We start from the raw sequence: 16,499 nt of genomic DNA, 5'->3' as shown, positions 1-16,499 counted from the left end.
TTAATATTGGTGATAACCACTGGATTGCTTTGGTCTTTTGCTTTAAGTTGTCTATGTTTAAGTTGTCTTGGTTACATTGGTGGAATCACCTTCTCAAAACTAGTCCATTGTGAGACCTCTAAGTAGTTTGATGTGTACTTGACAATATAATTATGCAATTATGGGAACTGGGAGAAAAAACTTATTGCATTGTTTAAACCTAGCTCTGTGTGGCTGGGAAACTGGATCATCGCTATGTGTTGTTTAGAGACTCTTAACCAAGGATCTATGTGATGCTGACCAGAAGCTCAGATTCAAAGATTGATGCCAGGAGTTTTCTCTAAGGGCCCCTACCAGGTTCTTCCAACCACTCCCACCGCTACCAAACTTGTGGGTGAAAACTCCTGGATCATCTGAAGAAAGCCCCTATTCTGGAGGCAGAACCCTCCAGTGACCTCAAGGTTCATTTAGTCTGCACCCAGAAGCAACCGACACCCAGATGAGACAGGTGTCTCAAGATTCCAGAGGAGGACTGAGCATACTGTTCTAGTCTTTTTTTCTCTTCCCTTTTGTTATATGTCCAACCACCAAGGCCTGGATTCAAGAGTGTGCTGGTATTTTCTCCTCTACGTCCTTGGCCCCCCTCTACTTGTGCTTGCAAGCAAACAATGGCTAGCAAAATACCTGGGACACACTTCCCCATTGGGTTCCTTCAAGGAACTAACTAATCCACTGGGCAACATCTAGTTCTGGTCCAACCGACCTCCCTTGGCATCTTGGCTTATACCTGCCTCTCCTTCATTGTTCATAAGGGTAGGGTTTCTTTCAGACACCCCCTCCCTTTGGCCAAAAGGGGGAAATGTCAAGATATAAGGAGACATTCTGTTTTCCAGAGCTAAGGCCCAACAAGCAAGCTGTGCCCTGAGCTTGGCAGAACAACAATCCTTTGCACTCAATCTCTGGCTGATCTCAGCCCCAGTAAAATCCCAGGATTGTTTCTCACCAGCATCAGGTGGTCTCTGAGCTTGGATAAGCACCTGGAGTACCCATGTTCCCATCATGAAGTCCTGCTATGAATTAAACTTGTCACACTGTTGCTGTTCCCCTTCATTGTCAGGGCTACAGCTCACTGTGCAGCCACTGGTATAAGTACTAACATCTCCACACTGGTAGGGGCGGGGCTCCTAAGACACGTGTCCTTGCTTATACACCAGTTTCCTCACTCTGAAATTAAATTTCTGTTTAATACCTGATTCTTCTGTCTCTAGTCTATTTTGTTTTGCTCCAGCCACCCACAGGTTAGAGACCAGTGCCAATCTGATTGACAATTATTATCAGGTGATCAGATAAGAAAGCATGGGTAACTAATACTGTTTTCAATGAATGGTTTTCAAGCGATTTTAGCCCAGCTGTTGAAAATGTGGCAAGGACAACAAAATCTTTTAAAGCATTACTAGTTTTAGATAATGCCCAAGGTCATCCAACTATACTTAATTCACTGGGTGAGAATATGACCATGCAAATTCACTGAGATGTCGATAATTGCAACTACCAGCATGCATATGAAAATTTAAAGAAGCAGAGAACGGTTCAGTCTATGCCATTAAAATATTTTAAATAATCATAATGACATTTTTGTCATGCAGTTAGTATAGGATTAACTTTAGGTAGGATATTCAGTAATTTTTTAATTTTTGCTTTCTGTTAACTACTCTATTGCATCATAATAAACTTTTTTCTTACCTCTTGCTATTATATTAATAAATAGATTAACTTATGTTTTAAAATGTTCAGTGTACATTTCCTTTGAGCTGTAACCAATTATCATATTTTACATGTACTTATAATTTTGAATAGTGCAAAGCTGATGGGAATTCAAATAATGCAACCACTTATGGGATTCATTATTCAACCAGATTAGGAACTAGGACTACGTCAATTCAAATAAACAAATATTTATTAAGCACGTACTACACATCCAAAACACTGTTGCTTGGCTGTGGGATTGCCACCAAAATAGTCTTCTCCCTTAATAAGCTTGCACTGACATGTAACACACATAAAATAAAGACACTAGAATGAAAATTAAGGAAGGAGAGAACATTAAGGACTGTGTTTCCCTCCTTAATGGCTAGTCTTTTTTCCCATGTTGGCCTTCAGATGAGGTGAGATAAACAATAACCGTCGCTCCTCCTCATAGCATCTAAGAGCAACATGGTTGACTCTGAGCAGATTTTCAGGGTCAAGTCTGTTACATGTTCCATTCAAGATTATTAGACAACCCAATAGGGTCATGAAGGGAGTAAACTGTCTTTTCCTTCAGCTAGAGAAAACTGTTTCTTCCCCTCCTTCACCCCAACAACGTTTAGGGGCCCAGGCACTAGCCCCCAGTTCCATTTAACCTCTTAACATCAATTGGCTTTTACAAAGGGACATTTACTTCACAGGGGTAAGTGAGTGGCACAGGGGGAGAGTGCCAGGCCTGGAGTCAGGAAGATTTGAGTTCAAATGTGGCCTCCTAGCTGTGTGACCCTGGGCAAGTTATTTAAACCCTGTTTGCCTCAGTTTCTTCATCTGTAAAATGAGCTGGAAAAGGCAATGGCAAGCCACTCCAGTATCTTTGCCAAGAAAACCCCAAATGTGGCCACAAAGAGTCAGACACAACTGAAAATGACTGAACAAAAATATTTACTTCACAGATAATAGAGTTATTTGTTCAAATGTACAAACATTTCCCCCAATTCCCCAGGGACATAATCCTCCCTATTCTGCTTTATTCCTGGGTAGTTGAGTAGCAATTAAGCTCAAAACTTAGCACATGTAGGACATGGCACTAGTTCTACCAAGTTCATATCCAGATGCAGTATGACTGGTAGGTGAATCCTTATGCTGGGTTAGAGCCCCAAAGGCCGCTTCATAAGACTCCTTGCTTCTTAGAGCATTATTGCTGTGCTGCTGGGCCATCTCCAGTTGTTCTGATCTGTATCTGGCCACTGGACCCAGATGGCTCTGGAGGAGAAAGTGAGGCTGGTGACTTTGCACAGCCCTCCCTCACTTAAATCCAATTCACTTGCAAGTTATTGCATCATCTTCCTGATATCATGGTCCTCTTAGAGAATGAAGGACAAACCACACACCACACCATTGCTGTGCTGGATGATCAACCTGGTGTGGACTCTTACTCCTGGCTTCCCATGGCTTGTTCTGCTCTTTCTAACTACCAAGATTGGAGACTACATGCCCTTCACTAGTCACCATGAGCAAAGGAGTCACCATGATACATTGGATTGAATGAGGCAGAGACCATAGTTGAAGTTGGCAAGCCTTTTAAAATGCCTACATGGCCAATCAAAAAACCTCTTCTTCAATACATATTTAGCCAACCAGAACCAGGTATGGAATATTCACACCTGTTTCAGTCTCTCCAAGGTACTTCCCTCACATGACATCACATTTTTCCTAAAAGCAGCACCCTAGCATGGTCCATATGGAGATGCACTATTGGCAAGGTGATGCTGTCTGCACATGTTCAGATCTTCCAAAACATAAACATTTAGTCATCACTTATTATTTTTTTAATTTAAATACTCTTTTTTACTTTAAAAGTCTACTTCATGGTCAACTTGTGGTCAAAGGACATGTCTAACTCTCTTTTTTGTTTGTTTGTTTTTTTTTTTCTGGAGGAAAGAATGGAAGTATCTGATAGTATTATAGAAACATCTTTTCTCATGAAGGAGTTTGTTTGCTTTTTCCAGAACTGGCAAATTTGGGTAGTTAGTTTCTTTAGCTTTTCAAAATATCACATGTCCTAGTTGAGTGATGCTACACTGTTCAAATTGATGCTCTTTGCTATGTTATTTTCTTACTCCAGCTAATTAGAAAATTGTCTCTTTGATACTGAAGCTTTGGAATTTAGTAAATACTTTTCTGGTTGAGGTAAACTTGGCATGATGGTGTTCTACAGACTCTACCCTTTGTTTCCAATTACTTCTGAATAATTTTCTTGTATGATGTTCTAGGATATGGTATTCAGATCTTTTATTTCCTCACTCTGTTTAGATGTCAATAAATTCTCAGGTTTTCTTATTAAGCTCTATTGTTTTGATAACAGGAATCTTAATTTATTCTAGTTATGCCATTTAAATTTATGTTATTTGTTCTGCCATTATGAGATATGGGAGATACTGGCATAGAACCGCCCAGCATGGTGTGCCCACATGAAAGAAAGCACTATGCTCTATGAGCAAAGTAGAATTGCAGTAGCTCAAAAGAAACATGAGATTGTGTTCAAATGGACTATCTGTGCACAAACTATGATAGAACCTTCCAAGTTCGTGTTGGTCTGATCAGTCAGAGTCAGACACACTGTACACTGACCACAATCTAGGGATGTCATTTTAGTTCTTTTTGAGTACAAAGGACAATAACCAACCAATGTTCTGCCATTTCTGTATTTTTGTCTTCCATATGTTACATTACATTCTCAGAGAATCTACTGACTTATAAAGATTTCCCACCAAATGTTCAAAAGTTGTCAAGTCTCATTTTTGTATTTTTATGTCATTGTCCATGCCTCATATTTTTATAGGTACTAGATTTTTTTTTATCAATCATTGATTTTTTTTAACAATTCTGAATGTTTTTAATGTTAGTTTATTTTTTTCTTCTAGGGTTCTAGTTGTTTTATGGTTTTTTTTTTTCCTTTTGAAGGCTGGACTTCACTTTCATTTACCCTATAACATTATTTTTTATGAAGATTTCTTTCCTTTCCCCTCTACTTTTGATTATTTTTAAAAATTTTATTAAGCACATTTATGACTTTCTGAAGTGATTGAGTACTGGGTACAGTTATGACCACTCAGTCATCTTGCTAAAACTTCATAGAAGGATTTTTCTCCTTTGTTTTGATTTTATCTTTTAAAGAAAAGATCATTTATCTCCTTTCTTTCTGTATTATATAGCATTTGTAAAGGAAGTTTGTGTGAAAATTTTTGTGATGCTACCCATTCTAAAAACAATATATTAAAATCTTATTTTTTTTAATCAGAAAATTCTAAGACGGAAATACATGTAACTGCTGACCCTATTGATATGAATGCTTCACTAAAATAAGACCAACCCTGGGAACTCAACCTTAGTAATTCTACTTCCTTTAAGTTATTTTCTTTAAAAAAAGATTAATGGAGGCAGGGACCAAGGGGAAAATTGCTTGATTATATTAACTGAAGTTTAAGTAAGTGTGTCTAACTTACTGGTAACTAAGGAGTGAAGGGGGTTGGGATAAACCTATTCTTCTTGTAACTCACTAGAAACATGAGTGTAAGAGGGATAGGCCCTATCTTAAGTTGCTATAGACCTATGGATTTAGGACAGTTTTCATTGTGACCCCCATCTCTGAATTTTCTATCTGTCACCATAAGATATGACCAACCCCAAGACTTTTGGGTATAATAGCAACAGCTGGGTAGTCCTGATTCTTCTATTCCATTGGCAAAGTTTTACATTTTCTTATTTCCTGCTTGTTACCTTTTCTTATCTCAATAGTATTTTCGTTTCTCCAGGAACATATATTCACAGAATATTAGAATGGGAAAGGACTTTAGTGATGATCTTAATCCAGTCCCCTCATTTTATAGAAGAGGAAACTGAGTTACATACAAATGAATTACTTTCCCAAAATCACACAGTCAGTTAGTGGCAGAATTAGGACTAGAAACAAAGTATACTGACTCTCAGTTCAAGGCTTTTTGGATTCCATCATACCACTATCCCTCTAACATCACCAGTCACTGACTGATCTAGCAAAAAATGAGCAAATAAAATATCAGAAGAGTGATTGTTCCTAGAATCCCATATCTCAGAGGCAGATAAATTACTGTACAAGACAAATATGTAGATCAAAAAAGGGAGGAATTGTTTTCTTGCCTGTCACGAGGTTGTTGCTGAAGTTTTTCAAGTCGTACGGGAGATGATGATTGGGTCTGTTGTGGTTGAGTCCCAACAGTAACATTCAAGTCTGGTGATAGGAATGCTGGATATTCTATTAGTTGCGGTGTGATAACATTTCTACAAAGTAGAAATGCAGTTAAGTATCTAAAACATGTCTTCTGCAAATGTGCACAATTCTAAAACCAATACTCCTCATTTCCTCCCTATCTCCATTATCTTGCCAGCTCCTTTATCTATCCCTAGACTAGTAGTGAGTGAGGTTAGAATAAGGTCTATGATTCTAAAGGGGATGAGACCTCTCATTCCTCCAGAGTTTCCTTTTATTTGCAAGAAAGAAAGCTCAGGGAAAACAGCCACAGCAAAGGAGATAAAAGGCCTGAATTTCTTTGTGAAAAATAGGTAATTCACTGCTATTGCTTTGCTTTAGATCAACAGAAAATGACTGAAGCAGGAAAAGGTTTTCATAGCTTTTGTCAGTAAAGAAGGGTAACTAAGTTTCTCTCCTACCTAGGTTTGAGCCCTCTGCTACAAGCAGAAGTTTTACTATTTAAATTTTTTATTTTTTTTACGAATATTGTACATGGAAAGGAAAATAATTCCCATAAAAATTACATTTTCCCAATCCAACATCCACAAATTTCAAGGAGGTTTATATTTTTAATATACATCGAATCAATCTCCTGCTTTTTAGCCCTTGCTTGTGTACTTAATGTTACCTGCATTATGCTGTTCATTTCCATTTCAGGTATATGGTTTTGAAATGAAAAGTTTCCCTATATAACGCTAGGTTTTCTTGAATCCCTATTTATTTTTTGCTCCTAATTTCTCTTCGTTCGTGCTTGTGCCTTTAATGCTTCAACCAAATGTTATTTATGTCTTCTCTTTCTTTCAGATCAAGTTCCATTACTCTCCCTGAAATATGTACCTCCTTTTACTTTTGAATATCCTTCTGAGTCACTCTAAACATGAATTCCTTGGCCCTGATTCCCTCTTCTTATTATTCAACATGTGATATACTAAATGTTTTCAAATTTAATATTTAATTTTCTTTGAATTCTCAAATGAGTTAATATGTAAAGTACTGTGCAAATCTTAAAGTGCTATATAAATACTAGCTATTAATTCACTGTTTTAATTTATTTCACATTTTAATTAATTTAATTCACAATTTTAATTCACATTTCAATATAAGTTGGTATACAAGGGCATCGAACAAATACTTATCAAATTATTGGGATTCTTGAAGCCATCTTAAAAATAGTTTTTTAATTTATCAATGAATAAAAATTTTTCAAAAGCACTTACGTTAGAGGGTCTGTTCTTTCTACAGGTGGGGGAATATTCATAAACATGGATGGCTGAATCAACTTCTGAAGTGGTTTTAACTGAAAAAGAAAAATATAAATTAATTTTAATAATAAATAATTAGTACCTTCATTTTACCTGATTAGGCAAAGTGATGAGGTACAATAGACTTGGAGTCAGAAGACAAGTCATTTTCCTCCTCCATAAAAATGAGAGGGTTGGACTAGACAACATTTAAGGTCCGTTTTAACTATAACAGTCTACAAGTACGCATAGCAGATGCACATAGGAAAAATTCTTACTGGCAGAATCTAAGCACTTCTAAGGAAATTCAGACCTTAGACCCCAATCATGCATGAGCAAAATTCTAGGGCACAAATAGGTTGTGAATAGGGCCCGCTGAGAGAAAAAGCCTTGAGAAAGAGTCAGGGAGCTTTCAGATCATGGCAATGAAAGGAACAGGAAGCAGAAATAGAAATACAGTGATTGCCTGGCAGAGATTCCTGAGCCAAGCCAGAATTTATTAGAGCTGAATTGCAGACTACATTGAGAACTAAAATGAGACACAGAGTAGAAGCACAGACACAAGAGCAAAGAAGTAAGTCAGAGCTCCTGACAGAGAGAGAAGCAGGCAACAAGTGAGACCTCTCAGACGGGCCCTTTCATCGAGGTTCTCAAATTCAGCCATTTTACGGGGACTTCCCCTATCGGTCCTGTGAGATTCTGGGGGAGGTAGGAATTGTAAGCCCCCTGAAGAGAGAAAGGAAGGGCTGAATATTAACTCGAATGGGAAATTAAAAGATCATATTGTGAAAGACGCTAAAATATCAGAGAAGCCAGTTGGTGCAGTGGATAGACAGCTTGGCCTGGAGTCTGGAAAAGCTGAGTTTAAATCCCACTTCAGGCTTTTATTAGCTATGTGACCCTGCCATAGTCACAAGTCTGTCTGCCTCAGTTTTCTCAACTGTAAAATGAGGATATTCATAGCATAACAGGGTTGTTGAGAGGATGAACTGAAATAATATGTGTACAGAGTTTAGCACAGTGCCTAGAACATAGTAGGTGCTAATTTAAATGTTTATTCCATTGTCCTTCCCCTATTACATCCTACTCTGTTCTTTCCATACACTTTAATAAAAACATGTTCCATGTTACATTCCTTGTTAGGTTGATGTTTGTAGGAGAACCGAGCAGTTGTAGGAGAAACTTAGAAATGCATCTAATTCAGATATTTCCAAGAATATTTCTAGATTGGAGCTGAATAAGCCATAATGTCATCATTAAAAAGACTTTAAAATTAAACCTGGCCCATAGGAATATGCATGGTCATATCCAACAGAGCCTCAGGTCATATCCAAAACTTTAAAAAGAAAAAAAAAGGAAAGAAGATGAGGGTGGAATGAAAGACGAGTGCACTTTTTAATATTTTGCTATCTTTGTTGAAAGATGATACTTTATTATTTTTTAATGGCAAAATCCTAAGCTGAAATAGGAAATTAAGACTGTGGAAGTCTTTAGCGCACCTCCCTGTAGAGGCCCTGCCTAGTACCCTGGGATCATTTCACTTTTCTTGTCCAACCCTGAGTATTGCTTTTTAAACCATGCATAAAAATCTTCCAAAAATCTCTTATCTAGTAGCTTATTCATTTGGCCTAATCCACAGCACAGCTTTAGATTGCAGTTCCTTGAGAAAAGAATTATTTCTGGGTTAAAGAACTGGTCTTTAGAAAATGAGAATTCTGGGCAAGGATAAGAAAGAAAGTACGAGGGGAAAAAAAAAAGAAAAGATGGCACAAAGTTGTGGTGTGCTAAATTTGCCTGTGTGTTATTCAGCAGTACTGGTACCATAATTTGCTTCTTTCTAATTCAAAATTTTGTATCAAATATTAATACCAAACTATGTCAATTTTAAGAATGTATATAAAACTATTTGTATTTATAGAAGACTAGGAACTGAAGAGAGGATCTAAAAATATTCAATTGTATTTTCTAAATAAGAAAGATTGACGGATTATGCTAGTCTGACCAAGGGATATTTAAATAAATATAGTTGATTCAGTACTTTGACAGATCTGTGATCTCATTGATGTGAGTTTTCCCTTTTAGTCATTGTAAGAGAAAAAAGCTAATTTGCAATTTGAAATTATCAAATCCCTATACCAGAAGTTGTTAATTGTGAAGTGATTTCACTTCATCCATTGTCACTAGAACCCTTAAATTTTTTATTGTGAATTTAATAATCATTAATAGATACAAACAGTTCAAAAGAACAAACAGTACTAAAAACAGCAAAGAGAATTATATAAGAAATGTGATCTTCTGTTACAGTTTTTAAATTGTTACACAGTTTTTTTTTAAGTTATCTATATAGATATAGTTTAACAAAGCAATAACAAAATTTCTATATTCCCTTCCACATTTTTGGAATTGCCCCTTCTGTGCTTTAAAAATGTTTTACTGATGCTCTTGCTTTTTCATTTCTATCACTATCTCTATTTTTCATGTCTATCACTGTCACTACATTAAAGTACCTTCTTCTTACCAAACAGAATCCCTCCTTTGTTACAACTATGTATAGAAAAGTAAAACAGCTAACACCGTGGTCATATCTGAGAATTCATGTCTCATTCTATGCCTCTAGCTCATCACTTCTCAGCCAAGAGGCTGGAGGTATGTTTCCTCTCCAGCCTTTTGAAGTTGAGACTGGCCACTGCTTTGGTTAGAGTTTTGAAGTCTAAGTTGTTTACACCTCACATTATTACTGGGGTCAATGCATAAATTGTTCTCCTGGTTTTGCGCATTTCACTTTATTATTAATTTTTGCAAATCTTTCCATATCTGAATCTATCATAGTCATCATTTCTTATGGCATAATAACATTCCAAAACATTAATATACCACAATTGGTCAGCCATTCCCTAATTAATAGACACCTATTTTGTTTGTGCTTCTTTGCCATAACAAAAAGTGCTGCTATAAATATTCTTGTACATCTATGCTCTTTCCCTCTGTCCTTCATTTTCTTAGGGTATATGCTTAAAATAGTATTATTATTGGTTCAAAGGGTATGTATAGTTGAAAGACTTTGGGGGCATAGTTACAAATTGCTTTCCAGAATGGTCAAGCCAATTCACAGATCCAGCAACAGGTCATTAGTGTGTCTGTTCTCTTACAATACCTCCAAAAACTGCTATTTTCTTCTGCTTCCATCTTTTTCTAACTGATGAGTGTGAAGTAGAATCTCAGAGTTGTTTTAATTCGCATTTCTCTTGGTGATATTTTTCACAAGGTTGGTGATACAACTTATTGTTCAGTTGTTTCAGTCATATTCTCTGTGTCCCCATTTGGGGTTTTCTTGGCAAAGATATTGGAGTGCCATTTCCTTCTCCAGCTCATTTTATAGATGAGGAAACTGAGGCAAACAGGATTAAGTGACTTGCCTAGAGTCACACAGCTAGGAAATGTTTTAGGTCAAACTTAAATTTGGGAACATGAGTCTTCTTGACTTCAGGCTGGGCACTGTATTCCCTGTGCCACCTGGCTGCTCCTGTTGCTATCATGTATTTTTTCATTTGAGAATTGTCCAATCCTATCCTTTAACCACTTATCTTTTGAGGAATAGTTCTTGTTCTTATGTATTCATACCAATTTCTTATATATCTTGGATATTAAACTTTTATCAGGAAAATTTTCTGTTAGGATTTTTCTCAATTGTTTTCCTTCTGGCTCTAAATGTATTTATTATGTGTGTGTAGAAACTTTTTGGTTTTATATACTTAAAGTTGTCCATTGTAAGACTGTAAAGATATGGTCTGGAGTGGGAAGTCATTTTTCTACAATCTGCACCTAGATAACATCATCAGGAGAACACTGGGGCTAAAGAGATGGAGTTTTACAGCAGTGAATCTTAGAGAATGAGGATGCTGACAAAGGCAGAATAACTATGGGAAATGAAGATGCCTACACCTGGTACTCATTCCTTAGGCCCATTTACGGGCATTAGGGCTATAGTGGGACACAGAATAGTTGAAAATTGGCCGGGGTGTGGTAAATGAAGGAGTGTAGGTAGAGAGATAGAGTTGTGGGGGAGTAAACTTAAAGAATCAGATATTGTGTGGGAGGAAGGTATTGAGTATTTAACAATTCATGGCGCTTAATTTGGTAACTTCAAAGAAGTACAGAATGATGGAGTGGAAAAGAATATTAAGTGGATGATATGAAAGAGCAAGAGAAAGTAAGCCTGGGAAAGATATAGTGACAGGCTATTAAACAGATTCCATCTCACGTCACTTACTGAAACACATATTCTAAGTTCCCTCCATCCTGTTTTGGAAAAGTGTGTCCCAGCTTAAGAGTACCTAGAGCTGAGGGTGTTCAGAACTAAGAATTCAATTAAAAAATTAAATAATTAAAAATTGAAAAAATGTGTTAAATGCATATATCCAAGGCTAAGGCATTATGGATACAAAGACCAAAAAAAAAAGTCCCTACCTTCAAGGTGCTAGGGATATAGTTTTAATTCCTCCACAGATATGTCAACTGATTAATCATTGGACACAGCAAATTAAAAGTGCCAAAATTTAAATAATATTCCTAAAAAGGCTAAAAAAATTTTTTTGTTTGCTTTGAACCTTATCGATAAGGAAAAAAAGTATTTGACAGAAATAACGACAAGGGTCTACAGGTTCTCAGGACCTCAAGGGGGTGGGGGCAAAGACACCTACAGAAGAGACAGAGCCAAAAACAATATAAATTGGATGGGCCCCCAAAAGGGACACGGGATGATACTGGGGCCTTATCATCACTCAGAAACAATATCCCTTGGCAAAGTGGAGCTAACTGTAGCTACTACAAAGTGCTTTCTACAACCAATCAAGGGATATCTATGATGTATATTCTTCAGGAGCTCTTTATTCTTCTCTTAACCATCAGTCTGCAACTAGAGCAGCTCTGAGAAGTGTCCCAGGTCCTTGGTTGCCTTCACCAGCACTGCCCACTCCTTTTGCAGGAGCATGTGAGTCATGAAGGCCAGGATGAACCATTCAAGGCTCACTTGTAGATTTGTAGAGACAGCGAGGTAAAAAGTCTTTATCTATGACCTCTTGGCATAAGTTATTCCATATTTAAACTAGCTTCCATTTTTGTGCAAATAAGTAGTCACATCCATCTTTCCATGTTTGTATTTACTTTTACCCCAGGTCTTCTACAAAGTAAACCACAGAGGAAAAGCAAAGGTGCTGTCTTCTGTACACTCAAGGCCAACCACAGATTAGCAATCTTTTGTTTTTTCTCCCAGAAAGACACAAGATGCCCGCCTCCTCTTTCCAAGGTCATCGGCAGAGAGATACACTCTGATTTAATTGATTTTTAATGTATATCATTACTATTTACACTGGTAAGGTGTTGCCTGTGTTCAGAGCTCATTTGGCTGACAGAAGAAATGGTTAGAAGATATCATTAGAAGTTAGAAAACATTAGATAATGTTAGAAGTCAGTCAGCGTCTCTCCCTGTCCTCAAGTGCAGGCCCCTTGACTGATTCCAAACTTCAAATGTGGCCCTCTAGGTCTTCAAGTGCAGCCCCTTTGACTGACTCAAATCCCAATTTGTTCTATGAAGTTTGGAATCAGTCAAAGGGCCTGCACTTGAGGACCTAGAGGGCCACATGTGGCCTCGAGGTCACAGGTTCCCCACCCCTGATATTAGACCAACAACTCACACGACATACAGAGATGAGGTAAAAATGGGTATATGATTTAGATATAAGGGATGATATCATAAGCAAATTAGGGGAGGATGGAAAATTTTACCTCTCAGATCTATGGATAAGGAAGAATTTATGACCAAACAAGAGATACAGAGCATTACAGGATGTAAGATGAATGATTTTGATTACATTAAATTAAAAAAAAATTTCACAAATAAAACCAATGCAACAGAGAACAGAAAGAAAGCAGGAAATTGGGAAAATAGTTTTATAGCAAGTTTCTCTGATAAAGGCCTACTTTATAGAGAGAACTGAGTCAAATACATAGAGATATACATAGAGAACCGAGTCAAATTTATAAGAATATGAGTCATTCCCCAATTGATAAATGGTCAAAAGATATGAACAGGCAGTTTTTTGATGAAGAAATACATGAAAAAATGTTCTAATCACTATTGATTAGAGAAATACAAATTAAAACAATTCTGAGGTATTATCTCACATCTATCAGGTTGTCTAATATGTTGGAAAAGAAAAATGACAAATGTTGGATGGGATGTGGAAAAGTTGGGACACTAATGCACTGTTGGTGGAGTTGTTAATTGACTGAACCATTTTGGAGGGCAATTTAGAACTATGTCCAAAGGGCTATAAAACCGGGCCTATCCTTTGACCCAACAGTACCACCACTAGGTCTGTATTCCAAAGAGATCAAAGAAAAATGAAAAGGACCTATAGGTACAAAAATATTTATAGCTGCTTTTTTTGTGGTGGCAAAGAATTGGAAATTGAGGTGATGCACAGTAACCGGGGAATGGCTGAACAAGTTGTTTTATATGGTTGTTATGGAATATTATTGTGCTTTAAGAAATGACAAGCAGGATGCTTTCAGAAAAACCTGGGAAGACTTATATGAACTGATGCAAAGTAAATGAGCAAGAACCAGGAGAATGTTGTACACAGTAACAGTAATATTGTATGATGATCAACCATGAATGGTTTAGCTATTCTCAGCAATACAATGATTCAAGACAATCCCAAAAAACTTATGATAAAAAAGCGTATTCACCCACAGAGAAAAAACTGATGGAGTCTGAATGCAGACTGAAGGATACTTTTTTATTTATTTTAAAGGGAGGGAAGGATAAAATTTGAAACTCAAAACAAAAAAGTGTTAAAAAATTGTTTTAGCATGTAATTGAGGGGAAAATAAAATACATATTAAAAAATTCACAGATGCTGAGAAGTATTCCTTAACTATGTAATAGAAACTCAGTTTCTTACACAATCCTCTTTTTTGTTCTTTGAATTTTTAAATGTCTGTTGATGATTATTAAATTCACAATAAACAAAAAATAAGCCTAAGAGAATATTGCTACTGAAAACTATAATATAACAAAGTAAAAAATTAGGACCAACCTGATGTGAAAAGCCATAACCAAAGTTTCCATAGGAAAACATAAATTCCACTTCAGCCCTGCAGACAACCTAAACATGAGACAAATTCGTTTTCATACATTAGATCAGAATGTTATTCTAATGGATAAGATAATAACAAAGTAATACTTTTTACTACACATAATACTGCAAAATGTTAGAAAAGCCAAAAGTATCTTATAATAAATGCAAGATTTATGTGTAAATTCTCTTGTGACACAGCAAGACTTGCATGAATTGTAAGGAAGGTCAATGTCTGAATGGCAAAAACAAAACAAACAACCCTCCCCCCTCCCCCCCAAAAACAAAAAAAAAACTCCACAACAAAAGGTTGGTTGTCATTTTTTTTGATGTAGCACTTTGTGTGTCTTGTGGTCACCAAGCTTTCCTCTGTTACCATCTTCTGGACTTTAGTTCTTTGGAACTATTTGCTAGATTGTCAGAATTCATCTGCTATAGTGGGGACAGCCTCTCCTTGACAATGCCATCCTAGCTATTCCATGAACTACATTTAGCTAAGAATAGCCAACAAATGCCAGCCAGAATGCTCTTGGCTAAGATTAAGCCTATTTTTTTAAATTATCTAACAGGTATGCAAATGGAATTAGCCAAAACAAAAGCAAAGTGAAGAGGACAAGGCCACTGCCCTATCTTGATGTCATTTTATACATCTGTGACCAAAAAACAAATGCCTGGCTTTTGTGCTATATTCTGTGCACTAATGCAAAAGCTCCTCCTATCTTCCTACATTGAATAATTTTCAGAGCAAGATTAACAAGCAATGCATGGATGGTTTTTCTTGGATTCTTATAATAATTTATGGATACTGGTGCAATACTCAAGTTTCCTATTTACAATCTGTTTGCACTCACTCTTGCTATATAACAAGCCTACCTCCTTTTTTTAGTCAGGTACCTTTTATATCACTTGAACATGTCTTCATTGACAATATGCTAAAATAGGATGACTTTAACCCACTATATATTTTCCCATTACCACTTGGGTCACATGTATTACTAATTATTTAGAGATTAGGGTATTATACCATTTGTAAACAAATTGTATCACTAGGGAAATGTATTGAAAATTACGGATGTTGCTGACAGAGCAGTTTAGAATCACCAAAAGCACTTTGTAATTTCCCAAATATTATCCTGCTACCCTTTTATATTGAAAATGTGCCTAGTCCATTATCTATCTGCAGTGCTTATCTAAGATTTACACTGATAAATTAATTCAATGGACTAGACACCAAATTGCATGTCAAAATCTGGGGAAAATATATTCTTAATCTACTTGCTTTTCCTTGTATGTAGTACTAGGTAAATCTCTAGAATCCATTTAATGCTCTTGGTTTGAAGCAATTTATCAGCACAATGTAATCAACAAAATGAACATCTCTACACTAACAGAGAATTTCTCATTTATTTAGACTATGGAAGTCATGTCCATGATGGTGACCTTTGGAGACCAAATATTTTGTCTGCTTTATGTCTCACTTTAATAGTCAGAGATTCACTAAACAAAATTATTTCTGTAGTTGCATTTGCCAAGGAATAGTTTATAATCTTGACATATGCCTAGAAGAGACCCCATTGAAGAAGAGCCCTTAAGTTGGTATTTTGTTCTACAAAGACAATTTTTTTGGTAACATAGCAGGATCTTGTGGTATTCTCTGTACTTCTCAGCCAGTTGAATGACTATGGGTACATAAGTGACTAGGAAAGCCTGCCTATTCTCTTCTGATATTTTCATCAAGGTCATCCTCAAAATATGCATAGACCAGAGGTGGAACCAAGATGGTGGAGTAAAGGCAGGACTAGCCTGAGCTATTTCCCAAACCCCCCCAAATACCTTTAAAAAAATGACACTAAACAAATTCTAGAATAGCAAAACCCACAAAAAAATGGAATGACACAAATTTCCAGCCCAAGACAACTTGGAAGGAGAGCAGGAAAGGTCTGTTGTACAAGGGTTAGAGAAGAGTGTATTACAATACAGGTCATACCAGCATAGACCAGGCCCCAACAAACACAGAGTAGGCCTTGGGGCTACTGAATCATTGGGAGCGTGGTGGTTTCCAGACCTCTCAGCCCACAGACACCAAAGATAACTTAGAAGGTC

At 36.7% G+C, this 16,499-nt stretch overlaps 1 protein-coding gene across 1 annotated transcript in view; it reads right to left on the bottom strand.

The window, feature by feature from the left end:
* LOC114051287 (C2 calcium-dependent domain-containing protein 6-like) overlaps positions 1 to 16,499 on the bottom strand; it is a 94,815-nt gene that overhangs the window by 45,293 nt on the left and 33,023 nt on the right. Inside the window, exons 7-9 of the mRNA XM_027873487.1 lie at positions 14,358 to 14,426; positions 7,234 to 7,313; positions 5,905 to 6,045 (exon numbers count right to left, since the gene is read on the bottom strand). Coding sequence (XP_027729288.1) covers positions 5,905 to 6,045; positions 7,234 to 7,313; positions 14,358 to 14,426 — 290 coding nt within the window. The remainder of the gene's footprint in view (positions 1 to 5,904; positions 6,046 to 7,233; positions 7,314 to 14,357; positions 14,427 to 16,499) is intronic.

Source organism: Vombatus ursinus, unplaced genomic scaffold, assembly GCF_900497805.2.
Source record: "Vombatus ursinus unplaced genomic scaffold, bare-nosed wombat genome assembly UNPS02014802.1, whole genome shotgun sequence".
Lineage (NCBI taxonomy): Eukaryota > Metazoa > Chordata > Mammalia > Diprotodontia > Vombatidae > Vombatus > Vombatus ursinus.
Note: the sequence above shows the minus strand (reverse complement) of the source record. Positions and strands in the feature narration are given on the sequence as shown.